This window comes from Dasypus novemcinctus, chromosome 12 (assembly GCF_030445035.2).
Source record: "Dasypus novemcinctus isolate mDasNov1 chromosome 12, mDasNov1.1.hap2, whole genome shotgun sequence".
In the NCBI taxonomy this organism is placed as follows: domain Eukaryota; kingdom Metazoa; phylum Chordata; class Mammalia; order Cingulata; family Dasypodidae; genus Dasypus; species Dasypus novemcinctus.
In genome coordinates this window covers 34,036,900-34,062,984 of record NC_080684.1, presented here as the reverse complement: position 1 = coordinate 34,062,984, position 26,085 = coordinate 34,036,900, and the positions used below count along the sequence as shown (strand labels likewise).

The 26,085-nt window shown below is 52.1% G+C and overlaps 2 protein-coding genes across 2 annotated transcripts; one reads left to right on the top strand and one right to left on the bottom strand.

Annotated features, from left to right (window-relative positions):
• Positions 1 to 1,174: 1,174 nt before the first annotated feature.
• LOC101417294 (keratin, type II cuticular Hb1) lies at positions 1,175 to 6,423 on the bottom strand. Its single transcript, XM_004460949.1, has 9 exons — positions 6,055 to 6,423; positions 4,811 to 5,019; positions 4,073 to 4,133; positions 3,233 to 3,328; positions 2,876 to 3,040; positions 2,456 to 2,581; positions 1,963 to 2,183; positions 1,672 to 1,703; positions 1,175 to 1,377 (listed from the first exon to the last, which is right to left on the bottom strand). Exons 1-9 carry the CDS (start codon positions 6,421 to 6,423, stop codon positions 1,175 to 1,177), a joined length of 1,482 nt encoding a protein of 493 aa, XP_004461006.1.
• Positions 6,424 to 18,917: 12,494 nt separating this feature from the next.
• LOC101426858 (keratin, type II cuticular Hb6) lies at positions 18,918 to 25,582 on the top strand. Its single transcript, XM_023589513.1, has 9 exons — positions 18,918 to 19,286; positions 20,334 to 20,542; positions 21,231 to 21,291; positions 22,036 to 22,131; positions 22,333 to 22,497; positions 22,790 to 22,915; positions 23,182 to 23,402; positions 25,230 to 25,261; positions 25,401 to 25,582. The coding sequence occupies exons 1-9, from the start codon at positions 18,918 to 18,920 to the stop codon at positions 25,580 to 25,582; spliced, it is 1,461 nt and encodes a 486-aa protein (XP_023445281.1).
• Positions 25,583 to 26,085: the final 503 nt, after the last annotated feature.

The following is a 26,085-nucleotide window of genomic DNA, read 5'->3' as shown; positions in this document are numbered from 1 at the left end:
AAACATGCACAATGACTATTTTGTGGCAGGTACTGTCTAAGGATCTTATGTTATACTAAGCCACTTCTCCTAACAACTCCATGAGGGAGGTGGTCTTTTAAAGAGTCGTCCTCTGTTTAGACTGGAAACTGAGGCACAGAGAGGGTTAGTAAATTGCCCAAGGCCACTCCACCAGGAAAGCCCAGGGCGCAGTTTTGGACCCAGGCAGTCTGGCTCCAGACTCTATGCTCTCACCTCTTATCCACATCCTTTTCTTTCTCTGTGCTGTTTTCTGCCTTGGAAGCAATGTATCGACTCTGACAGATCTCCAAACTCAAAAGTGACTCCATTTAGAAAAATAGCCATGTCAAAGGCTTTTTGGAAGCTTAAATCATGTTCATGTAGTTCCCCTTTAAAAATTCCAATAAATTACTCAGGCATGAGTCTCCTTAGGTTGAAGAATCCAATTTTCATCATCCATTTCTAGACATGCTCGGGATGTTTTCTGGGAGGCAACAGTGGCTTAGGGAAATGAGCAGAGAGTCATGGAGGCTCAAACCCCAGGTGTACCCTAGAAGTAAGTGTGGGCCCCTGCCCAAGTTACTGTGTCTGAGCTTCGGTTTTGTCATCTGCAAGGTAGAAGCTGATCATCATTAAGGCTGTGTGGATAAAATTACACTGTGTTGGGCCTAGCACAACTCCCGGCTAAATCTGAGACTGCTGTGAGCCCAGGGATAGGGGACTGTACTTGGGGCACCAGGCCTGGGCCTTTCTCTGTTCCATGGGACTTTGGGGACCCTCCATTTCCCTGACCCCTGAGGAGGTTAACAGAGATGAGACAAGGTCCGAGGTTAGCTACATTGATTTATTGGACACACAGATCAAGACAGAGGGACAGGGCAGAGGAGAAAGGAGAGAGGCTGGGGGGTGGGGCGGGACTGAGCCTGGCTCTGCCTGCCCCGAGTCCCCTCTGTGGGTACCCAGGGGACGTCTCTCTTTGGTAGCCTTTCTCAGTACAGTGTGGCAGAGCCAAAGAGGAGGGGCTCACCCAGAGCAGTGAGAAGTGGGGAGTGGAACAGACGTTTCAAAGTGCAAGACAAGCCACTGAGTGCTCACCCCAGTCCTGGGAGCTGGGTGGGGCCTGGCGGGCCAGGCAGGAAAAGAAGCCTGGGGCCCTGGGCTTGGATTGGGGCGCTTAACATTTCCGGCAGCTGATGCTACAGGAGCTCATGCCGACGGTTCTCATGCTACAAGACGTGGAATTGCAGGGGGCACACATGCCAGTGCTCACAGCCAGGTTCCCGCTGTAGGGGGCGCTGCAGACGCTGCCCGTCACAGGCCGGGAGCCGGACACGCAGAGGTCACCACAGGCCACCCCGCCGCGGGAGCTGCTGACGCCTGTAAACCACAAAGGCCAAGTCAAAATTCTGGGGTGGGGGGCGTCATCCTGCCTCCCCCGCTACTATCCCTCCCCAAGCAATGAGCTCTGGGGATTTAAGTCAGGAGCTTGTTTAATTGACAACTTCAGGTCCTTTCATCCCCAAACTGTGGTCTCTCCTCTGTGTGACCAGGAATCTCTCCAGCTGTATGGGCAGCCCACTCTTTTCTAGAAGTAACTCTAGAGAATGGCCTCTTCCAGGCTCTGCCTTCCCTCCCAGCTCTGCCTTCCCTCCATAGGCCCTAGTTACTTACTGACATTCACGGCCCCAACGCCTTCGCACAACCTGGAAAGGGAGGAAGAGAAGGGCAGCATGAGTGGCTGGGCTGGGGTTCCTGGTGGAGCTCCTGAAGTCTTGTCCACAGTGGTCAGGGAGGTGGGGGCAGAGGGCCTGCGGGGAAGGGCAGCCCCAGCCACTACCTCCCGCACTTGGCTCCTCTTGAAGAGAGAAATGACTAGATTCCTTCGGGAGCCCTGGCCATTGCCCAGCTGAGGACAAATGTAGGGCTTGTTCTAGGCATGGGAGTGGGCAGTGCTGGACGCACCTGTGCTCCTCGCCCTCCAGCAGGCGCCGGTAGGTGGCGATCTCGATGTCCAGGCCCAGCTTGGAGTTCATCACCTCCTGGTACTCCCTGAGCAGGCAGGCCATGTCCTGCTTGGCCTTCTGCAGGGCGCCCTCCAGCCCCGCCAGCTTGGCCTTGGCGTCGGCGAGGGCCGCCTCGCCCTGCTGCTCAGACTGGGCCACCGCGGCCTCCAGCTTGGCATTCTGGGAACCCGGAAAGAATAAAGAAGGTAATGGTCTTAGGGCTTCTATCTGGCCTCTGGACTTGTCCAGTCTCTCCCACCTGGCTGGGAAGACCCCAGCAAAAGGGTCTACTTGCCTATGTCTCCTGGGTTGCCCGGAGTTACCAGAACCAGGGACTCAAGTTAGGTAAATGGGCTGGAGAATGAATGGGATTTCCAGATTGTGCACACACTGGTTGTGTGGCCCTGGGTAAGCCCCCAGCCACTCTGGTCGTGGACACAACAGACCCATACCTGGCACTTGGCATTCTCCACCTCGGCCGTCAGCCTCTGGATCATGCGGTTCAGCTCGTTGATCTCCTCCTTGGTGCGGCGCAGGGTCTCCCCGTGGCGGATCACCGTGGCCTTCATCTCCTCGCACTGGAGAGAAGCAGAGATGCTCATGGGGCACAGGATGGGACATCCTACCCATGCAGGACACCACACATAATTGTGCAGGTTGTGCAGTGCTCAGCTTGCTCAACCACGCGTAGCAGCCCTGCTCAGGCCAACCCACCCTGCTGTCTGCCTTTACCTACACATCCCTAGGGAAGGACACTCCACAATCGTCTTTGGCATCAGTATCTCCAGACTACAGAAGCCCTTCCTAGTACATACCCTGCCTCCCTCCCAGTGCCGTGTTTAGAAAGCAGGTGTCTCGGGCCACTCACTCACCTTGCTGCGGTACCAGGACTCGGCCTCAGCCCGGCTGCGGCTGGCAATGTCGTCATAATGAGCCTTGATCTCGGCCACGATAGAGTCCATGTTCAGGTCCCGGCTGTTGTCCATCTTGACGATGACCGAGGTGTCTGAGATGTGGGAGTTGAGAACACGGATCTCCTGCAGGAGGAGGAAGTTGGCAGAAGCCTGGTCAGACCACAGGCTGGCCTACAGAGCCTTTACCCCTTCCTGGGCCCTTCCTGAGCCCAGACCCTGCCCCCATAGACAGCCTGCAGCCCCAGCCAGAGTGAAGCATCGCAGCTCTGAGCTGGAGCCCTCTCTGCCTCCAGCCGCTGCATCATGCCCTCTCACCTCCTCATACAATTGCCGCAGGAAGCTGATCTCCTGGGTCAGAGCCTCCACGTTGGCCTCCAAGTCAGACTTGCGGATGTAGGCACAGTCCACGTCCTGTGAAAGAACAACCTCAGAAGGCCGTTTCCTCCATCCCTCGTGCTGCGCAGGATTGTCCCTGACCAGCTCAGACAACCACGAGACCCGTGTCCTGACATGCCACGGCCCCGTCCACCCACCCACCACGTGGGGCTCACTTTCCTGACAGCACCTTCGGATGAGTTTGCCTCCACTTTGCCATGACCTAGCCAGTCAGAAAAGGCCAGAAAAGGAGAACCTGAATCCTCCCTAAACCCTCCTCTTCTCCAGGGCCTGGATGCCCTCTTCACAGGTCCCCAGGAGTCCACTCAACGTGGAAGTTGAGTTCACAAGAAACATGCCCTTGTTCTCCAGGTGCTGGTCCTCTGCTCTCCAGTGGTACCCTTAGGCTCCCTTGTTTGTGCTTCCTGTTTGGAGGTCCAGCTCAGGCCTTTGTGGCTCCACTCTGAGCCACACATTGGGCATCTGTGCCTTGGGATATCCTCTCCTCTTGCCCACCAGCTCATTCCCTCACTCATGACCGGCCCTCTCCTGATCTCCAGGAAGCCTGTCCAACTCAGGCTCGGCTCTGCTACCCACTCTCCCACATCTTGTTGCTTCTCCTAGCTCTGCCCTTGGCTCCACAGCTCTGTGTCCTGGGCCCAAGTGCCCCTTCAGCCTGGGAGCACCTGCGAGCAAAGCCCTGTCCGCTTCCCTTGGGGACTTTCCCCTCCCATGGTGCCCAGCTCAGCCTCCAAACCAGAATCAAAGGTGGACACCCACCTTCTTGAGAACCACAAATTCATTCTCAGCAGTCGCCCTCAGGGCCACCTCCTCCTCGTACCTGAGATTGGGGGCAAGGGAAGAAGGTGGCATTAGGAGACGGCAGGGACATGGTCCTGAGTGAGAGCCCTGCCCCAGAGCAGGATGGGTCCTGCCCCAGGAGGGATCCTCTCCATGTTGTGCTCCCTGGAAGGAGCCCAGGGAGCACATTTCACAGCCTCAGGGAAACCTCCAAGCCCTGCAGCCTTGGGTCCACGTGGGGGATCAGCCTGGATTAGACCATATGCTTCTGAAGGCCGCGTGCGCGTGACATGCTCCCTAAATATTGGTGCAATTGCCCAGACCTTGTCCAGTCTCTCTGGGGTGTGCTTGCAAGGATTCCTGATCATTCAAGCTCACCCTCACTCATCTCACCCCTCCAGTTACCAGGGTTTAAATTTCAGCACCGTAAATGCTTTCAATCATAGAAATCCACACCGGAGGAAAGGCCAAAAAGATGAGTTTGGGGGAGGTCTGGATAATCCAAATGATGGCCTTTACCCCAGGAAGCTGTCTGTTCACACCCAAATTCCTCACCTGCTTACTAGATACGGCTCTGGGAAATTAACCAAGCCCCATTATTTCTGCACTCAGTCTCTCTGTTTCTACTGGTCTTAATGGGCAAGAGGTATTTGCAGAGTGGCTTAGCTGGCCCTGAGGACAGATGCCAAAGCAGAGCCGCCATCCTCCTTCACTCACCTCTTCTTGTAGCCCTCCAGGGTCTCTTGCACGTGGTTCAGCTCGGAGGCCAGCCTCCCGCTGTCAGCCTCTACGCACTCGGCCTCGCGCCTCAGCGTCTCGATGTAGCCATTGAAGAGCGGCTCCAGGTTGCTCTCGCAGCACTTGCGGTTCTGGTAGAACTGCCACTTGGTCTCCAGGAGCTTGTTCTGCTGCTCCAGGAAGCGCACCTGCCATGGGAAGGGGGCACAGGGTCAGGAGGCCTGGGCAGTTTCCAGTGGTGGCAGCTTGCACGTGCTGGTAAGTCACAGCCCAGGGGCTCAGTGGCAGATGGGAAGTGGGTGGAAGCTGATCATGTGGGCGCTGGATGTGACCCTGGTTTTCTCATTAAGAAGAACTCAGTCCACTAGTGAGTAGCATCTGGTCTCAAATTCAGAAATTCTCCCACGAGCCATGGTGCAGGATGGACTTCCCAGGAAGGATAGTGGACAACGTACATATGAGAGCCAGATCGCAGTGCCGAGCCACTAGAGCATACTCCGATTTTCAAGGAAAGAGGAGCCTCTCAGTGTTGCTCTGTGCAGCTGATTCGGCCGGACCTTGGGTTCTCGGTGCCCAGATAACGTTGGGTCTGAGACCCGCCCCAGCTCCCTGAGGCCAGGACAAGTCAGGGCTTCTGCTCCGGCTTAACCGTTCCCCTTGGGCCAGACCGCGTCCCTCCAGCTGGGGAGAGACGATTGTCCTAGGCGGTGGGACCAGACAAAGGGAAGGCGGTGCCCCTGCTTCTCCCCTCCCTGCTGGGGGTCTCACAGGAGAGCCACCTTCCCGGGGCCCTGCTTGCTCCCTTGGGGCTGAAGCCACCCTGTCCTGACTCAGCCCCTAGAACCACACGCTCAGCTTCAGGGCGGCCTGCGGGAGAATCAGGGCTGGCGCGGGGCTGTCCTGGTCTGGGGACCGTGCGCTGCGTGGGTAAATGACACTCTTATCGCCCCGGCATCTCTCGGCTGGCCCTGGCTCTGTCTGTCCATCAGCCTGGGCAGCGAGAGGTGGCGGGGTCAGGCCTCTCTGACATTCTCTCTGTGCTGTCTGCCTGCCGGCTGCTCTGCCCCAGCTTGGTAATCATGCCTCCACGCTCAGAATCGGCGTTTCTGGAGTTTGTTTCTTCTACCTCCGTCTCCTCCATCCGACTGGGAGCTGTGTGGGCAGTTTCCAGCCTCCGACCCTCCCCTCAGCACCCAGCTGGTCCCCGCGCAGGGGCCACCCACCTTGTCGATGAAGGCAGCAAACCTGCTGTTGAGGCCCTTGATCTGCTCCTTCTCCTGGTGCTTCACGCTCTGTGCGCTGGGGTCGATCTCCAGGTTGAGGGGCGTCAGCAGGCTCTCGTTGACCGACACGCTGGTGATGCAGGGCGCGCTGGGCCCGCACACGCCGCCCGAGCGGTAGCCGAAGCTGCGGCCGCACGAGCCGGCGCGGAAGCCCCCGCAGACGCTGCGGCTGCCGAAGGCCCCGGTGAGGCCGCGGTAGCAGGAGACGCCGCGGTAGGGGGCGGCGGTGACGCAGCAGCGGCCAGGCCGGGGCCCGCAGGCCGAGGCGCAGGTGAACGTGCGGCCGCAGAATCCTGATCCACAGGTCATGGTGCTTCTGGTTGGCTGGGATGCGGAGTGGAGGATAGGTGGTCTGGATCCTGGTGAAGAGCCCAATGTGCATGCCCAGGTGCCCCGGCCCTATTTATGCTCGGAGCCTAAGGGGCTTGGCTATGCAGATGGAGTTTGGACAATTTTCTGCTTTATGGGCTTGGGCAGTTAGTCGGGCCCAACGCGTCTCCAGAATATGCTTTCATGGTGGAGTGGCCCGCGCCCGCCTCTGTGTAAAGGCTGCCAGCTCCTGGGCCCTAGGGGCCCCAGCACGTTTCATCTACAAAGTGCCTCGCCAGCAGGACACGCACTTGTGCGCAAGGGGGAGGAGAGAGATCAGGAAGGGAAGAGAAGGGTACTGCTGAGGGCAGGTGCCAGGAGAAGGGGGTGCAGGGAAGAAGGAAGCTCTGTGAGTGTGAGTGTGTGTGAGTGTGAGTGTGTGTGTGTGTGTGTGTGTAGGGGATGGCACCCAAGGAAGACGGAGGGTTTAGCCAATTACGTCCAGGTGTTTCCATTTCAGATGTGGCTAAGGTACTACTAAAACACAATCTGGGTTTTCACCAAACACCTGAGTTTTCCTACCACAGCAGCGTTCAGCAGACTATTTAAAGTTTATCTTTTACCCCTTTTTCAACTTTAATATGAGAGTTTTCTAACATAATGAAAACTTGAAAATATGGTCCAGCAAACCTCCATAGATCCTCCACCTCTAGATACTTAGATTTAACAATTATTAGTATTATGACATTTGCTTTCACCATTTGCCCAACCATTTACCAGCTAAGTGGCAGAAAGCGTGGCATGTCACCCTAAATTCTTCAGCATGCGTTTCTTAATAGTGGGAACAGTACCCTTTTCATGTGCAAGAAGATGAAGAATTCCAAAGAGTCATTTACCATCCATTCTATAACTCAGTTTTCCCCAAATGTCCCAAGACTGTTTTATAGGTTTTGTGATTTAACTTGCTGCTTTATCCCTTCTATTTTCTGTAAACTGGAATTTACATCTAGAGCTGGGCTCTCCAATATGGTAGCTAATTGGCATGTTTGCCTATTTAAGTTAATTAAAAGTAACTATATTAAAAATCTAGTTCCTCAGTTGCTTGAGAAATCTTTTAAGTTCAATAGTCACATGTATCCAGTGGTTACCTTATTGGACATAGAAGATACAGAAAGCCTAGAGGCTTGATTAGGTTAATTTTTTATTTTTTTTTTGAACTCTTAAAAAAATCATTTATTGATCCTTTACTATACAGAGTTTATTCAAATTACATCCATTTGAAGTGAACTAGAGAACAGGTCATCCTGTAACAAATCTATTTACAAAATCCATCATAAAAGCTTTTTATTTTTTACATTATATTACATATTGTCTTTTTTTTTTTAAGATTTATTTATTATTTATTTAATTCCCCCCCTCCCCTGGTTGTCTGTTCTCTGTGTCTATTTGCTGCGTCTTGTTTCTTTGTCCGCTTCTGTTGTTGTCAGCGGCATGGGAAGTGTGGGCGGCGCCATTCCTGGGCAGGCTGCACTTTCTTTCGCGCTGGGCGGCTCTCCTCCCGGGAGCACTCCTTGCGCGTGGGGCTCCCCTACGCGGGGGACACCCCTGCGGGGCGCGGCACTCCTTGCACGCATCAGCACTGCGCATGGGCCAGCTCCACACGGATCAAGGAGGCCCGGAGCTTGAACTGCGGACCTCCCATGTGGTAAACGGACGCCCTAACCACTGGGCCAAGTCCGTTTCCCTACATATTTTCTTTTTTAAACTAGCATATAACACAAAGCTAAATTTTTTTCATTAGCAGTTGTATTTATTTTTTTACACTTTTTTTGTTTAAAGTTAATAGATCACACAGAATGTTACATTAAAAAACATAAGTTACCATATAACCCACTCCCCACCCACCCCCATCATTTTTGTAAATTATATTTTTTGAAGATATATACATCACAAAAAAAGTTACATTAAAAAACACGAGGTTCCTGTATACCCCCATCCCTCCACCCCACTCCTCCCCCACCAACAACCTCCTCCATCATTGTGGCACACTCATCGCACTTGGCGAACATATTTTGGAGCACTGCTGCACCACATGGATAATAGTTTACCCTGTAGTTCACACTCTCCCCCAGTACATTCAATGGGCTATGGCAGGATATATAAAGTATAGCATCTTACCCTGCAATATCATTTAGGACAACTCCAAGTCCCAAAAATGCCCCCGTATCATATCTCTTCTTCCCTCTCCCTGCCCTCAGCAACTACTGCGGCCACTTTTTCCACCTCAATGCTACATCTTCTATTACTAGTCCCAATAGTTTTATAGTAGAATATCAGTAAGTCCAATCTAATCCACATTTTATTCCTCCATTCTGTAGACCCTGGGATGGTGATGTCCACTCCACCTCTATATCAAGAGGGGGCTTAGATTCCATATGGATGATGGAAGCTATTCTTCTGTTCACAGTCGCAAGCACTCTTTTTTTTTTATTTTTATTTTTTACGGGAATCTGTGTTTCTTTTGTGGCGTCATCTTGTGTCAGCTCTCTGTACATGCGGTGCCATTCCTGGGCAGGCTGCACTTTCTTTCATGCTGGGTGGCTCTCCTTACGGGTGCACTCCTTGCGCATGGGGCTCCCTTATGCGGGGGACACCCCTGCGTGGCAGGGCACTCCTTGCGTGCATCAGCACTGCGCATGGGCCAGCTCCACCCGGGTCAAGGTGGCCTGGGGTTTGAACTGCGGACCTCCCATGTGGTAAGCGGATGCCCTAACCACTGGGCCAATTCCACTTCCCTGCAGGCACTCTTGATTCCCTGGTGTGATGGTTGACCATCTTTACCTCCCTGTTAGCTGACATGGATAAGTCCAACAAACCAGAGAGTAGGAGTTGCAACTCTACTGAGGCTCAGGGCCCAACTGGCACATGGTCAGTCCAGAGATTCAAGTCCCCTGAGTGTACACCATCCCTAGCACCAATCACAGGTTCAGTAAAAGTAACAGAAGAGGCATGTATAGAAAGGTCATATTCACACTCAAGAACACAAATTCCAAAATAGGGCCCACTGACATTGCACAGAACTCCAAATCCATCTGCCGTGACCATATACCCTGTGGATCTCCGTAGCCTTCAGGAGAACCAGTACCTAGGTTTTATCTACCTTGGCTTTTTCTGGGGTCCGGCTGAGGCGTGCATAAGCGTGACCTCTCTGATGACCTCCTGACTCCTTTTGAAAACTTGTAGCTATATAAACTCATTTGTCTTTGCCATTTCCCCCATTTATTCAAGGTCAAAAAGCAGTTTTATCACATGATCCTACATGTAGTCTGAGATATTCTGCTGGTCATAGTTGACTCAGGTAATGCATTTATATGGTGAGTTTGGCTTAGAGAGTGGCCACATTTGAGCAATGTGGAGGCTCTCACTTAGGAGGTAACTCTTAGGCACCTTGTAGCTCTAGGCCTAGTTCAAATTTCAGGCACACAGGCTCATAAGCATAGTCATCAGTATCAAGGGCTCATCATTGAGCTACGCTTCCTTGTTGGTCTTTGCCTTTGCATTTGGGAGATTATTGCTGCTCATTGAGGAACGTGACAGAGCTCTCCTTGGTAGGAACTCAGCACTCTCTCAGTTGTTGTTTGTAACTGTAACTACTAGGAAAATACCCAACATATATCAGAACACTTTTATGTCCCCTAATACATGCTCTGGAGAACTCCCAACCATGTGTCCCCCATCAATAACACCCCATACCAGTGTTCCTCCCCAACCATAGTGGAACCTCTCTGTGGTCCAAAACTTCAACATTTATTGGTGATGAAATACTTCATAAGGGGATATTGCATGTCTTATTTATTTATTTAATTAATTGGGGGAGTTGTAGATTTACAGAACAATCATGTATAAAAGACAGGGTTCTCCTGTACCACCCTATTATTAACACCTTGCATTGGTGTGGAACATTTGTTACAAATTGATGACAGCACATTTTTATAATTGCACTATTAACTCTAGTTCATGGCTTAACTTAAGGGTTCATTGTTTGTGTTGTGCAGTTCCGTGGGTTCATTATTTATTTATTTATTTTTAAAAGATTTATTTATTTTTATTTATTTCTCTCCCCTTCCCCCCTCCCGCCCCAGTTGTCTGTTCTCTGTGTCTATTTGCTGCATGTTCTTCTTTATCCACTTCTGTTGTTGTCAGTGGCATGGGAATCTGTGTTTCTTTTTGTTGTGTCAGTTCTCCATGTGTGCGGTGCCATTCCTGGGCAGGCTGTATTTTCTTTCGTGCTGGGTGGCTCTCCTTATGGGGCGCACTCCTTGTGCGTGGGGCTCCCCTATGCGGGGGACACCCCTGTGTGGCATGGCACCCCTTCCATGCATCAGCACTGTGCATGGGCCAGCTCCACACGGGTCAAGGAGGCCCGGGGTTTGAACTGCGGACCTCCCATGTGGTAGGCGGATGCCCTAACCACTGGGCCAAGTTCACTTCCCTCCATGGGTTCTTTAAAAAAAATTTACTAGTAACGTATATACAACATAAAATTTCCCATTTTAACAACTTTCAAGGATATAATTCAGTGGTATTCATTACATTCACAATGTTGTGCTACCATCACCACCATGTATAACACTTATTGTGTCATACCAGGAAGACAAGATGTCCTGTTGCCCTCCTATTGGTGATGCTAAATTTGATCAATTGAATACATCGTTTCCTTTGCAACTGGAAAGAACAATGTAGGGAAACTTACGTCCTTTTGTGATAAGAGGGCATTTCCCTTTTACTGGTCACCTATTAAGTGCTCATCATTACATGCCACAAACCGTCTCTGAATCTTACATCAACCATATGAAGGATGCTCCATTATCCTCATATTATAGGTGAGGAAACTAAGGCTCAGAGAGGTTAAATAACTTGCCCACAGTCTCCCAGCTGGCAAGTGGTAGAGCACAAAGGGTGCCTTGCCTTCTCACCTGCAAATTATGACAACCCTTGGATCTCCTAATTCCTAGAAAAGATCAAGAGGGTAGAGAAAAGTGCTTAGGAGGAGATATCTGAATGTATGGTTGGAAAGAGTCAGTCTAAGGAAATGCACAGTCAGTGGAGGTTGGGATGGCGAGAAACAGGAGGAGCCAATTAGGTGAGAAATATGAGGCTATTCTGAGGTTGGAAGAGGAGGATGGTCTTGATCTGCCAGACTTGCAGGAAGGGGATGGAAAAATGTCAGCTTTTTTGTATACCTCTTCGGTATATTGTTATTACCTTGATGTGCTGTCCTATGTCTTACTTACTAATTACCCATCCCCACTCCAGTAAAGGGGGTCCTAGAGAAGTTTTCTCATAAAGTACAAAGGTTTGAATTAAATTGAAGAGAAGAAAAGAGAAGTAAAATGACTTGGCTGGCAACTCCGGGTAGCTGCTGCAAAGACCGGTGGAGGGGAAGATGGCTGGTGATGGGAAAAGAGAAGGAAGGGAAGGCTTAGAGTAGGACTCTGCGTGTCCATGCAGAACATTCAAAAGTGGGGCCCTATGACAGTACAGACATGGAGGCCAGGGCTGTGTCAGCCATCTGGCCATCCCAGAGGAGGGTGTGGTGCCTGCTGTCACTTTATGTGTTTGGGGCAGCCAGGCCAGCACTTCTGAGGCAATTTGTACCCTCACCTGCAATTCTGGGCACTGCCTACCCAAACCGGCTGGCTGGGTGTCCCAATGAGGAGCACAGTGAGTCAAGGTGCATCTCACACATGCTTCACCTTTTCTACCAGTATAACTCCTTATAAAAACGACATGCTTAAACTCAAGATAATTACTCATGGCTGGTCCTTGCTAAGCAATTTTGAAGAAGTCAGAAGCAATTTAAAGCAAGATATAAGGAAATGCAAATTTCACTGAACTTCAGGCATTGTTCATTGCTGCTATTTTTTTTTTTTTTTAAGGAGGTACCGGAGATTGTGAAGCAGGCACTCAACCACTGAGCAACACCTGCTCCTGCTCCTGCTAATTTTTGAAGGCCTAAAAGGGAATTCAACCTGTAGGTTTTCTTAGAGAGAAAACGCTTGTGGTGGGGAGAGGGACAAACAGGAAGACAGTTGGCAAATCACCACTCTATGGCCTGGGCTCTGGCAATGTGGGCTTTAGGGCAGTTGCAATGGTTTTCATTGTGAAAGGTGTCATATACACAAAAGAATGTAGAGGTGGGGTACCTACCATCTACAGCAAGAAATAGTATTTAGGTGTAAGTTAGGGGCTTCCTATGTGCCCTGTTCTGATTGCACCCCCCCTTCTTGGCCTAGCGATGACCCCTCCCCTGGATTTTGTGTTGATCATTCCTTCACAGTTTTATAAGTGATGTATGTGACCCTAAATGATGTAGTATTTAGTTTTTTAGTTTTGAACTTGAGATAAATGGAATCACATCATATGTATTCTTTTGTGTCTAGCTTCTTTTGTTCATAGTGGTCTCCTGTCAATGCAGTGTGTTCACTGTCACTGTGGATTATACTCAATTGTATATATAGACCAGTTTATTCACCTTTCTACCCTGATGACCACATGGTTGTTTCCAGAGTTCCATATTATTATCTTTTTAAATTAAATTAAATTTTTTTTACCTTTTTAAAAGTTAATAGATGACACAGAACATTACATTAAAAACCATAAGAGTGGGAAGCAGACTTGGCCCAGTGGTTAGGGCATCCGTCTACCACATGGGAGGTCCGCGGTTCAAACCCCGGGCCTCCATGACCCGTGTGGAGCTGGCCCATGCGCAGTGCTGATGCGTGCAAGGAGTGCCCTGCCACGCAGGGGTGTCCCCTGAGTAGGGGAGCCCCATGCACAAGGAGTGCACCCCGTAAAGAGAGCTGCTTAGCGTGAAAGAAAGTGCAGCCTGCCCAAGAATGGCGCTGCACACACAGAGAACTGACACAACAAGATGATGCAACAAAAAGAAACACAGATTCCTGATGCCACTGATAAGGATAGAAGTGGTCACAGAAGGACACACAGCAAATGGACACAGAGCGCAGACAACTTGGGGGGGGGGAGGGGAGAGAAATAAAAAAAAAATAAATCTTTTAAAAAAATAAAAAATAAAAAAATAAAAATCATAAGAGGTTCCCATATACCCTACTCTCCACCCCTTGTCCCCATCATTTTTGTTAATTATATATTTTTTGAAGATACATAGATCACAAAAAATGTTACATTAAAAAATATAAAAGGTTCCCATATACCCCCCACCCCACCCTCACCCCACTCCTCCCACATCAACAACCTCTTTCATCATTGTGGCACATTTATTACATTTGGTGAATACATATTGGAGCACTGTTGCACCACATAGATTATAGTTTACATTGTAGTTTACACTCTCCCCCAGTCCATTCAGTGGGGTATGGCAAGCTATATAATGTCCAGCATCTGTCCCAGCAATATCATTTAGGTCAACTCCAAGTCCTGAAAATGACCCCACATCACATCTCTTCATCCCTCTCTCTGCCCTCAGCAACTACTATGGCCACTTTCTCCACATCAATGCTACATTTTTTTCTATTACTAGTCTCAGTGCTTTTATACTAGAATATCAGTAAGTCCACTCTAATCCACATTTTATTTCTCCATTCTGTGGACCCTGGGATGGTGATGTCCACTCCACCTCTATATCGAGAAGGGGCTTAGATTCCACATGGATGATGGATGCAATTCTCCTGCTTGCAGTTAAGGCACTCTTGATTCCCTGGTGTGGTGGTTGACCATCTTCACCTCCCTGTTAGCTGACCTGGGTAAACCCAGTGCACCAGAGAGTAGTAGTTGCCACTCTGCTGAGGCTCAGGGCCCAGCTGGCACACGGGCAGTCCAGAGATTCAAGTCTCCTGAGTGTACACCATTCCTAGCACCAACCACAGGGTCAGTAAAAGTGACGGAAGACGTATGTGTAGAAAGGTCACCACTGAGTCCATCTCCATCACACTCAGGCAGAGTTCCATACTATGAACAAAGCTGCTGTAAACATTTTTTTCCATGTCTTCAGTGCTTTTGTGAAAGAGTTTTTTTAGGGTATGTGGTTATTTTTAAAAAATTATGTAAGTAGTGCATATTTAGTGTAGAACACTATTTTATGAGTGTTTCTCCAAACTTAAAAAAAAAATAAATCTCTTGAGTAGTTACTTCATACTAAATATATACTAAAAGCCAAACATACAAGAACTGATTTAATTTTCACAACTTTCCTCTGAGGTTGGTGTGATTTTTCTTGTTTTACATATAAGGACACTGAGGTTAAGAGAGTTGCTCAGGTTGGGCAGTTAAGGTGCAGAATGGGCTCTCAGAGCCTGATATGTTTGACCCCAATAAAAGGGATGATTTTGTCTCATTGCACTCCCATCTATCTCTGTCCGCCAGCAGTAAGGGTATATCACAGTTATGGTGTTTGTATAGACACATAAGCACACACACTCACTTATACTAACCCTTTTTTCCCAGGTAACCTCTTCAAGGCCCTTGGGGGTGCTCTTTGAGTTCAAGGTTACAGGATGGTGGAGAATTCACCCTTGTCCTTAGGGAGCTTTCATTTTAAACAAAAAAGCTGGACATATACCCAGATCATAAACAAGAAGGCAAAACCCACAGTATACCAATGAATACAAATGATTCATTCATGTATATATCCCAAGGACTTGGCATATAGTAGGTGCTCAATAAATACTTGTGGAATGAATGAAATGAATACCAGCTACAGGGTAAACGCTGAGTAATGGAGCATCAGAGCTTTGTGGTTAATTGTGCAAAGCTTTCTGGTAGGGTGGGTTAGGAAAGGTGGAGGGGAACAGCTGAAGCAGGCTGAAGGGGGCCATTCCTGGGGGTGGAGTGGGGAGATACTCCTGGCTGGGGCTTGAAGGAGGGAAGAGGAGAGTGAGATATGACTTGAGCAACAACAGGATGGTGGGAAAAGCCGGTCAATGAGGGGTAGAATCCTGAAGGCCTTGGGGCAGCGTAGACCCTGGAGTTAAAGATGGGGAAGAAAAGAGAAGTGGATGGGAAAAAATGGGCGATGACCCAGGGGAGAAGGATCGGGGAGCACTTTGGGGTTGAAAAGCAGTGGAAGAGGAGGCTGATGGGGGAAGGGGTGCTGCTCTGAAGGCAAGTTACAGACCAACCCAAAGAGGTGGGCAGCCTCAGCTCCCAGGTCTCCACTTCCCGAAACTGCAAGCCCAGCCTGGATCATGGGATGTGCCTCACCAGGGGTGGGGTTCTGGGGTAAGGCCCCAGTCCCACCCAGGCTCCCCTAAAAGGGCTTTGGGCGCTTCGTCCAATAGCACTCCCCTCTGGTGGGTTCTGGTGGACATTTGGCTGGCAGCGGCTGAGGAGGTGGGCCTCTGACTTGGGCCTCTCTCCATTTACCAACTCACCAGCGCGGTGGCTGGACGGAGGCCCCCTTTATCGACAGCCTGGGTGCCGTGTGAATAGCTACTCCCCCACCTCCTTGGTGTCTGTCACTGGAAGCTGGCCTGCGCCTACTTTCTGTAAACAGGAAGCCGAGCTTCGAGGTTAGAAAGGGCACGGCCCTCTCTTGGATATCTGCGTGCAGACGTTTTGGTATCCACCAGATAAAGAGCTGCCTCCTAGCCCTCAGCCTCGGAGCTGAGAAGGGCACAGTCCCAGGGATGGCACTGCCCTGCTTCCGAAGGATCTGCCTTGACAGGCTTCCCCTCTCCCTCCCTGCCCTCTCGTGTTCTTCTCCCCACCCTCTCAACTTCTCATGACCCCTTCCTCTTGCGCAAGGGCCCTCAGATGCTCCTGGTGTCTGTCCCCCTCGCCTTGTCCCATCCTCTCCCACACTCTGAAATACATCTGTGCACCTCTTTTCACCAACAGTGCCCCACCCGTCTAAAGTCTGTCCTCACTCTTTCCAGAAAGCCCGCCCTGCCTTTCCTGCCAGGCTAGCTGCATTTCACATCACCTTAGAATGGACACTGTCAGCAGACCCTGCCTTCCTGAGCATCTCATGAGCATCCCCACAGAAGCTTTCTTTAGACTTCTGGCCTTTCTCAAGTAGGTAGGTCTGTCTTCCCTGTCAGACTGGGAGCTCTTCTTGGTGCCTCTCACCTTCCAAAATTGAGGGAGGAAAAACAAACAAAAACAAAATTGAGGCAGGGTTCAGCTTATGGCAGGGGCACATCAGCCACAGAATATCTGAATCTCACAACTGGGAGATGTTATCTAGTTTAGCTGATTAGCATCTTGGGGGAACCTGCCTTACATCCTCTATAGCAGTAGGATGACGGAAGTGAGCCTTGAACAAGAACTTCCTGATGTTAAAACTACTTGATTTGCCCTTAATTTCCAGGTACCCCTTGAAACAAGATCCACTTGGGCCAAAAGAATACACTTTCATCTCCTATCTGAAGTCCTTTTCTCCCCCGTCTTCCCACACGTGGTGGCCCCTCCAGAATATTTATTTTTATACGAAGCTTCCCTACGTGGGAGAGATGCCCCAAACTCTTTCAGGAAGCCATTACTACACTAACTGACCCTTTTTCTGGGAAGTGCTCCTGAACTCCAACCTCTCCCTGTCCTGCTGCAGTGAAAATTTGCCTTATCTTGCTTTCTTTGGGGCTTCATTTATACAGATGGATTACCGGGGGCTTTCCCCCCTCGCTCCCATGGTATCTCCATCACTGCACTGACCAGTCAGGAGACTTCATGGTGAGGCAAGAAGTGAGAAGAGTGAGCACATCATTGTTTGATTTGTGGCTGAGGATTTCTGATGGTCTGTTAAGGCCAAGGAAGAAATAAAAATTTAGGAATTAACACAGATTCCAGACTTTTTGGATTATCAGAGCTACTTTTCTCATCCAGTAGTATGGTTGGTTGCCCAAGGATTCGATTAGCCTTTATGAAAGAAGTGGTTCTGGGTGGGCCTTCCCGGGAGGCGGTTGGCTTGGAGGAGGGCTTGAGGGAGGGGCATTTGTTTTGGGGCTCTTTTCTAGGATAAGAGAGGTTAACGATAGCCAAAGCTCCCAGTTCCCACCTGCCCATTGGCCTGGGCCCCATGGTGAGATAAGAGTAGATAACATTTATGAAGCACTTGCTGTGTGTCAGGTGCTGCGTTAAGCATCATCCTTAAATTATTTAATTTTAATCCTTCTATTAGTCCTTTAGGGGGAATTGAATTTAGGTTGTTTCGGAGTGTGGGTAGACATATCCCTGTCTACCCATCAAATCTGCCAATATATATCCACAGCCAACAGGGGCAATAACACATCTCTCCATCTCCCCTTCAAACACGCCAGTGTATCTACAGCAGCAGCAGCAGCAACAACAAATACGATTCCATATTACAGTGTGTCAGGCTCTGTTCTAAGTGCTTTACATAGATAAATTCTTTTAATCCTTACACAGCTTTATGAGGCAGGTACTATTTTTATCTTCATTTTACAAGCCATGACATGAAGCACAGAGAGGTTAAGTAGCTTGCCTGAGGTCACACTGCTATTATATATAGTATAGAAAGTAACAGAACTGGAATTTGAAACCAGTTTGGAATCTGAGTCTGAGCTCTGAATCACCATGCCACGTATTTAAGCACTTTTTAAGTCGCAACCATGAGAAATAATTGTATATAGTGACTGAGCACATATGTACACGCAACATATGATTGCCACGAAAGGTCATGAAACAAGATATTCTTCCTGCATATGATGCACTCTGTATTTTTCTATTATACTCGGTTTGACTTTTGTTCTATTCCATTTCATTAACATGAAATTCCAGTTGCTTCCATTAGTGGATCACAAACTAAAGTTTAAAAAAGTTCTCCTCACAGCCTAGTGACCCTAGTAAGAACACAATATCTGCACAGTGCTCTGGAATTTATCGAGGACTAGTACACCTCTGTGAGTCTTCACAGCAGCACTGGGTGGGTGCAGAAAGAGGCCTTTTGGGTCGGGGGAAACCACCAAGCACACCCCAAGGGCCGCGTTATCTTCTGTGGCTCGCACGTTCCCCCAGCATGCTCGGCCCGCTGGATCAGCACCACGGACAGCGGCGCGCCCCCTTCAAAGCCCGAGGCGCCGGAGGCCGCGCGGCCCCGCCTTCTCCTCGCTCGGGTCCGGCCTGAGTCACCGCCAACCCCAGCCTGAGCGCTCCTTTTCCCCAGGGTGTATGGAGGTGCGAGGGGCAGGTGGCGAGGTGAGCTGGCCCTTTGAAGATGAAAATTGTGCAGTTTAAGGCAAAGAGTTATGAACATCTGGCCGCATCTGGCAATGTGGCCCCCAATTAAGCACATTAAGGGAGGAGCTTCAGCAGCTGAAACAACCCAAGCCCATAAAGGCCACTAATTGCTCCTGAGCATGTGGTCTCGCCGCAGCCCGGCTCCTCACGTGTATAAAAGGCCCTCTGAGGTCCAAGGCAGAAACACTTGAAAGCTCCTCCACTGTGCCCTGCGTTAGGACGTCTCCCTCCTGAAAGCCTCCCACCCCTAAAGAAGCACCATGACCTGTGGATCTTACTGTGCTGGCAGCGCCTTCAGCTGCGCCTCGGCCTGCGGGCCCCGGCCCGGCCGCTGCTGCGTCACCGCCGCCCCCTACCGCGGCGTCTCCTGCTACCGCGGCCTCGCCGGGGCCTTCGGCAGCCGCAGCGTCTGCGGGGGCTTCCGCGCCGGCTCGTGCGGCCGCAGCTTCGGCTACCGCTCGGGCGGCGTGTGCGGGCCCAGCGCGCCCTGCATCACCAGCGTGTCGGTCAACGAGAGCCTGCTGACGCCCCTCAACCTGGAGATCGACCCCAGCGCACAGAGCGTGAAGCACCAGGAGAAGGAGCAGATCAAGGGCCTCAACAGCAGGTTTGCTGCCTTCATCGACAAGGTGGGTGGCCCCTGCGCGGGGACCAGCTGGGTGCTGAGGGGAGGGTCGGAGGCTGGAAACTGCCCACACAGCTCCCAGTCGGATGGAGGAGACGGAGGTAGAAGAAACAAACTCCAGAAATGCTGATTCTGAGCGTGGAGGCATGATAACCAAGTTGGGGCAGAGCAGCCGGCAGGCAGACAGCACAGAGAGAATGTCAGAGAGGCCTGACCCCGCCACCTCTCGCTGCCCAGGCTGAAGGACAGACAGAGCCAGGGCCAGCCGAGAGATGCTGGGGTCAGAAGAGTGTCGTTTATCCATTGCAGCATTGCAGCACACGGTCTCCAGACCAGGACAGCCCCGCGCCAGCCCTGATTCTCCCGCAGGCCGCCCTGCAGCTGAGCGCGTGGTTCTAGGGGCTGAGTCAGGACAGGGCAGCTTCAGCCCTGAGGGAGCACGCAGGGCCCCGGGAAGGTGGCTCTCCTCTGAGACCCCCAGCAGGGAGGGGAGAAGCAGGGGCACCACCTTCCCTATGTCTGATCCCACCGCCTAGGAGAATTGTTGCTTCACAGCTGGAGGGACGTGGTCTGGCCCGAGGGGGACAGTCAAGCCAGAGCAGAAGCCCTGACTTGTCCTGGCGTCAGGGAGCTGGGGCGGGTCTTGACCCAACGTTATCTGGACCCCGAGCACCCAAGGTCTGGCCGAATCAGCTGCACAGAGCAACACTGAGAGGCTCCTCTTTCCTTGAAAATCGGAGTATGCTCTAGTGGCTCGGCACTGCGATCTGGCTCTCATATGTACGTTGTCCACTATCCTTCTTCCTGGGAAGTCCATGCTGCGCCATGGCTCATGGGAGAATTTCTGAATTTGAGACCAGATGCTGCTCACTAGTGGACTGAGTTCTCCTTAATGAGAAAACCAGGGTCACATCCAGCGCCCACGTGATCAGCTTCCACCCACTTCCCATCTGCCACTGAGCCCCTGGGCTGTGACTTACCAGCACGTGCAAGCTGCCACCTCTGGAAACTGCCCAGGGCCCCCTGACCCCGTGCCCCCTTCCCATGGCAGGTGCGCTTCCTGGAGCAGCAGAACAAGCTCCTGGAGACCAAGTGGCAGTTCTACCAGAACCGCAAGTGCTGCGAGAGCAACCTGGAGCCGCTCTTCAACGGCTACATCGAGACGCTGAGGCGCGAGGCCGAGTGCGTGGAGGCCGACAGCGGGAGGCTGGCTTCCGAGCTGAACCACGTGCAGGAGACCCTGGAGGGCTACAAGAAGAAGTGAGTGAAAGCAGATGGCGGCTGTGCTTTGGCATCTATCCTCAGGGCCGGCTAAGCCACTCTGCAAATACCTCTTGCCCATTAGCTGAAGACTGGTAGCAACAGAGAGACAGAGACTGAGTGCAGAAATCATGGGGCTTGGTTAATTTCCCAGGGCCATATCTAGTAAGCAGGTGAGGGATTTGGGTGTGAACAGACAGCTTCCTGGGGTAAAGGCCATCATTTGGATTATCCAGACCTCCCCCAAACTCATCTTTTTGGCCTTTCCTCCGGCGTGGATTTCTATGATTGAAAGCATTTACGGTGCTGAAATTTAAACCCTGGTAACTGGAGGGGTGAGATGAGTGAGGGTGAGCTTCAGTGATCAGGAATCCTTGCAAGCACACCCCGGAGAGACTGGACAAGGTCTGGGCAATTGCACCAATATTTAGGGAGCATGTCACGCGCACGCGGCCTTCAGAAGCATATGGTCTAATCCAGGCTGATCCCCCACGTGGACCCGAGGCTGCAGGGCTTGGAGGTTTCCCTGAGGCTGTGAAACGTGCTCCCTGGGCTCCTTCCAGGGAGAACAACATGGAGAGGATCCCTCCTGGGGCAGGACCCATCCTGCTCTGGGGCAGGGCTCTCACTCAGGACCATGTCCCTGCCGTCTCCTAATGCCACCTTCTCCCCTTGCCCCCAATCTCAGGTACGAGGAGGAGGTGGCCCTGAGAGCGACTGCTGAGAATGAATTTGTGGTTCTCAAGAAGGTGGGTGTCCACCTTTGATTCTAGTTTGGAGGCTGAGCTGGGCACTCTGGGAATGGAAAGTCCCCAAGGGAAGTGTACAGGGCTCTGCTCACAGGTGCTCCCATGCTGATGGGGCACTTGGGCCCAGGACACCGAGCTGCGGAGCCAAGGGCAGAGCTAGGAGAAGCAACAAGATGTGGGAGAGTGGGTAGCAGAGCCGAGCCTGAGTTGGACAGGCTTCCTGGAGATCAGGAGAGGGCCGGTCATGAGTGAGGGAATGAGCTGGTGGGGAAGAGGAGAGGATATCCCAGGGCACAGATGCCCGATGTGTGGCTCAGAGTGGAGCCACAAAGGCCTGAGCTGGACCTCCAAACAGGAAGCACAAACAAGGGAGCCTAAGGGTACCACTGGAGAGCAGAGGACCAGCACCTGGAGAACAAGGGCATGTTTCTTGTGAACTCAACTCCCACGTTGTGTGGACTCCTGGGGACCTGTGAAGAGGGCGTCCAGGCCCTGGAGAAGAGGAGGGTTTAGGGAGGATTCAGGTTCTCCTTTTCTGGCCTTTTCTGACTGGCTAGGTCATGCCAAAGTGGAGGCAAACTCATCCGAAGGTGCTGTCAGGAAAGTGAGCCCCGCGTGGTGGGTGGGTGGATGGGGCCGTGGCAGGTCAGGACACGGGTCTCGTGGTTGTCTGAGCTGGTCAGGGACAATCCTGCGCAGCACGAGGGATGGAGGAAACGGCCTTCTGAGGTTGTTCTTTCACAGGACGTGGACTGTGCCTACATCCGCAAGTCTGACTTGGAGGCCAACGTGGAGGCTCTGACCCAGGAGATCAGCTTCCTGCGGCAATTGTATGAGGAGGTGAGAGGGCATGATGCAGCGGCTGGAGGCAGAGAGGGCTCCAGCTCAGAGCTGCGATGCTGGACTCTGGCCAGGGGCTGCAGTCCATGAGGCTGTCTATGAGGGCAGGGTCTGGGCTCAGGAAGGGCCCAGGAAGGGGTAAATGCTCTGTAGGCCAGCCTGTGGTCTGACCAGGCTTCTGCCAACTTCCTCCTCCTGCAGGAGATCCGTGTTCTCAACTCCCACATCTCAGACACCTCGGTCATCGTCAAGATGGACAACAGCCGGGACCTGAACATGGACTGCATCGTGGCCGAGATCAAGGCTCAGTACGACGACATCGCCAGCCGCAGCCGGGCTGAGGCCGAGTCCTGGTACCGCAGCAAGGTGAGCGAGTGGCCCAGGACACGTTTTTTCCTAGATATGGAGCTGGGAGCAAGGCAGAGTACATACTAGAAATGGCTTCTGTTGTCTGGGGATTCTGTTGCTGAAGATGATTGTGCAGAGTCCTTTTAGGGATGTGTAGGTAAAGGCAGACAGCAGGTTGTTTGGCCTGAGCAGGACTGCTACGTGTCGTTGAGCAGGCTGAGCACTGCATAACCTGCACAATTATGTGTGGTGTCCTGCATGGTTGGGATGTTCCATCCTGTGCCCCACGAGCATCTCTGCCTCTCCCCAGTGCGAGGAGATGAAGGCCACGGTGATCCGCCACGGGGAGACCCTGCGCCGCACCAAGGAGGAGATCAACGAGCTGAACCGCATGATCCAGAGGCTGACGGCCGAGGTGGAGAACGCCAAGTGCCAGGTATGCATCTGTTGTGTCCAAGACCAGAGTGGCTGGGGGCTTACCCAGGGTCACACAACCGGTGTGTGCACAATCTGGAAATCCCATTCATTCTCCAGCCTATTTACCTGACTTGAGTCCCTGGTTTTCTCAGGGCAACCTGGAAGACCTAGGCAAGTAGGCCCTTTTGCTGGGGTCTTCCTGCCAGGTGGGAGAGACTGGACAAGTCCAGAGGCCAGATAGAAGCCCTAAGACCATTACCTTCTTTATTCTTTCCGGGTTCCCAGAATGCCAAGCTGGAGGCCGCGGTGACCCAGTCTGAGCAGCAGGGCGAGGCGGCCCTCGCCGACGCCAAGGCCAAGCTGGCGGGGCTGGAGGGCGCCCTGCAGAAGGCCAAGCAGGACATGGCCTGCCTGCTCAAGGAGTACCAGGAGGTCATGAACTCCAAGCTGGGCCTGGACATCGAGATCGCCACCTACCGGCGCCTGCTGGAGGGCGAGGAGCACAGGTGCGTCCATTGCCAGGTTTTCTGAGTGCTCTGGGTTCTCACTGTGCCTTGTTCTTCAAGCTCCTGGCATCACTTGACTCTTGTTTCCAATTCCCCCATCCTGCAGATGGATAGGTAGTTTGAGTAAGACCTTTGTGTATGCTTTCTAGCACCGTTGAAGATCTCAGTTTACCTGTGTTCGATCTGGGGTTGGAGCTGTCTGTAAATCAGAGCCAGGAGTCAGGCCTCATTTACTCCTGAGCCTGTGAAGCCCCAGTCTATGCTTGGAACCACCTACTCTGGACAGTGATTGCTCATCCCTGGCCTTATTAGTACAAGTCTATCCTCACGAGTCCGTCTTTGTCCTCAGCCCTATGTGAGTTCAGATATATCCCCTAATGACAGCCTCGGTTGTGCGATTTCATCAACTCTTCCTCATCTAGTCTCATTCTAGTGAGCCTCCCCATTGGTCTTCCACTGCAGCAGGTGGAACTGAGATTAGGCAGCAGAGACTTGTCCCTTGCGAGGGTATGCCCTGTGCTAGGGACTTAGGCTTGCTTGCTTGTTTTGCAGGGGAGGCTGCTTCCTCCTCATTGGACTTTCAGCCCTCCTGTGGTTGAGGGCAGTCTAAGTGGCTGCTCCAGCTTCTACAAGGAGTAGGCGCTGGGATGTGGCCCGAGGCTCTTTCTCTGTCCTTGGTTCCTTCCCATAGTTGGTCAGTTGAGCCTCTCCACTTCTATTGTACAGCCAAGCCATGGGAGGAGGAGAGCGGCTGGTGAGGGAGCACCTAGGGGTCATCCTGGTGCTAGGGACTTGGAGACACAGGCTTGGTTCCTGGAGTCAGGTTGCACATGGAGACTCCCCACACACTCCAGGAAATGGACTGTAGAGCTCGGAAGCACTGGACCAGACTTGGCCTGGAGAATTTCATGAATAAAGAATTCTTGGAGGAGGAGTTTTTCAAGTTGAATTTGGAGGTTGGAGAGACCCATGGAGCTAGCTCTCGAAACTGGCTGGTCTACTCCCCCACCACAGAGAGCCCTGGGAGTGAACTCAGAAGCTTTGGGGTTGTTTACCCCAAAACCTGGGCATGGGACAACTGGATCGCAGGCTGCGGATTCTTCTCATATCTGAAGCTGATGTCCCCAACCCTTTGCCACTGTTTTCTCAGGGCACTCCATTTGCTTCCCTTAGGGGGAGAGCACTGTGTGGGAAGGAAATGCTGGCTGGAGCGAGGGGGCCTGAATTACAGCCCTGCCTCTGTCACTTCCATTTGCTCTCTCTTGGCCTCCGTTTCCTCATCTTTCAAATGAGGGACTCAGTGTAGCCTGCTCCTGTTCCAAAACTCCATTCATTCATCTACAATTATTTATTGAGCCAGGCATTGCTTCAGGTGTTTGGATTCGGCAGTACGGAAAAGAATAGACAAAACCTCTATCCTTCTGAGGCCTACATTTTAGTGACAGCAATCAGACCAGATATAGGAAGTTAAATCTGCTGCCCCTCTACTACATGTACAATTCACTCAGAACTTACATAGAAATAATAGCAGCTAACACAGGAGCTCACTATGCACCAGCCATTTAGCACTTTACATGTAGTATTTTATTTAATTCTCACAACAAAACAAGGAAGGAGATTCTCCCCACGAGGAAAACTAGGCTGAGAGAGGTTATGTCCCTAGCCTGAGGTCGCAGAGCTGATAAGAGATGGAGAGCTGGGCTACCCTGCTCCATCTCCTTTGGTGACTTCCGGGAAGGAGGGCCACGGATCTCACCTTCCACCCAGGCTGTGTGGTCCCTGCGACTTTTTCGCGGCACTGATGGCTCCTCTTTCCTCTCTCAACAGGCTGTGCCAGGGCGTTGGCGCCGTCAATGTCTGTAAGTAACAGGGGGTCCTCTCCCTTCTTTCGCTCGGGAGGTCCAAGCCCCTGTGGGGAGGAGGCCACGACCTCACCTTCCACCCAGGCTGCGCCTGACTCACGTCTCCCACTTCTGCCCCTCCCCGCCCCCCATTCAGGCGTCAGCAGCTCCCGCGGTGGCGTCGTCTGTGGCGATCTCAGCGCCTCCAGTACCGCCCCTATTGTCACCACCGGCGCCGGCAGCGTCCCGCGCAGCGGCAACGTGGTGGTAAGCGCCCCCAACGCCTGCACGCCCTGTGCCGGGGTCAGCGCCGGCAGCGCCTGCTGCAGGAAGTGCTAGGAGGTGCAGCCTCGGCCAGCGAGAGTTCCACTCACCCTGGGCCCAGCCAGGATCTCGCGCACCGGAACGCACCTCCCTCTGCCCACGCACAGCCAGCCACCCGCCACCCAAGACCCATTCATCCGACATAGACATGCTGCGTGCCGTCTCTACCTGCTCCCTCTGTGCGCCACCCAGCCCCCCGGAGCCTGTGGCGCCTGCGCTTCTTTCCACAGCCTTTCCTACTAGCCAGTTTGTTGTCCCGACACCTCATCACTTCTTCTGACTTCTGTTCTTTGCTGGATGGTTGGTTCTGCCTGACCTCTCAGCCCAAGCTTGGAGGAGCAAGGGGAACCCCAGAATCTCCCCATCTGCACTTCCTCTGCCAGCGTGCGCCTGCCTTTGGAACTGAGATGGTGAACACTGATGGTGGTTTTTCTGTAACTCTTGGGGGATTATGACCCATGGGAAGGGAGGGTGCCTCCCTTTCCCGGCTACCTGAAGAAACTTTGGAAAAGCCAACC

What these genes read in the sequence shown, in the direction of transcription:
- LOC101417294 (XM_004460949.1), bottom strand. Translation starts at nt 6,423, where the DNA reads ATGACCTGTGGATCAGGATTCTGCGGCCGCACGTTCACCTGCGCCTCG. An exon ending in TGCGGCAATTGTATGAGGAG is followed by an intron (nt 3,041 to 3,232) that starts GTGAGAGGGCAT and finishes CTCCTCCTGCAG; the next exon opens with GAGATCCGTGTTCTCAACTC. An exon ending in TGGAGAATGCCAAGTGCCAG is followed by an intron (nt 2,184 to 2,455) that starts GTATGGGTCTGT and finishes CCGGGTTCCCAG; the next exon opens with AATGCCAAGCTGGAGGCCGC.
- LOC101426858 (XM_023589513.1), top strand. Translation starts at nt 18,918, where the DNA reads ATGACCTGTGGATCTTACTGTGCTGGCAGCGCCTTCAGCTGCGCCTCG. An exon ending in AATTTGTGGTTCTCAAGAAG is followed by an intron (nt 21,292 to 22,035) that starts GTGGGTGTCCAC and finishes GTTCTTTCACAG; the next exon opens with GACGTGGACTGTGCCTACAT. An exon ending in TGCGGCAATTGTATGAGGAG is followed by an intron (nt 22,132 to 22,332) that starts GTGAGAGGGCAT and finishes CTCCTCCTGCAG; the next exon opens with GAGATCCGTGTTCTCAACTC.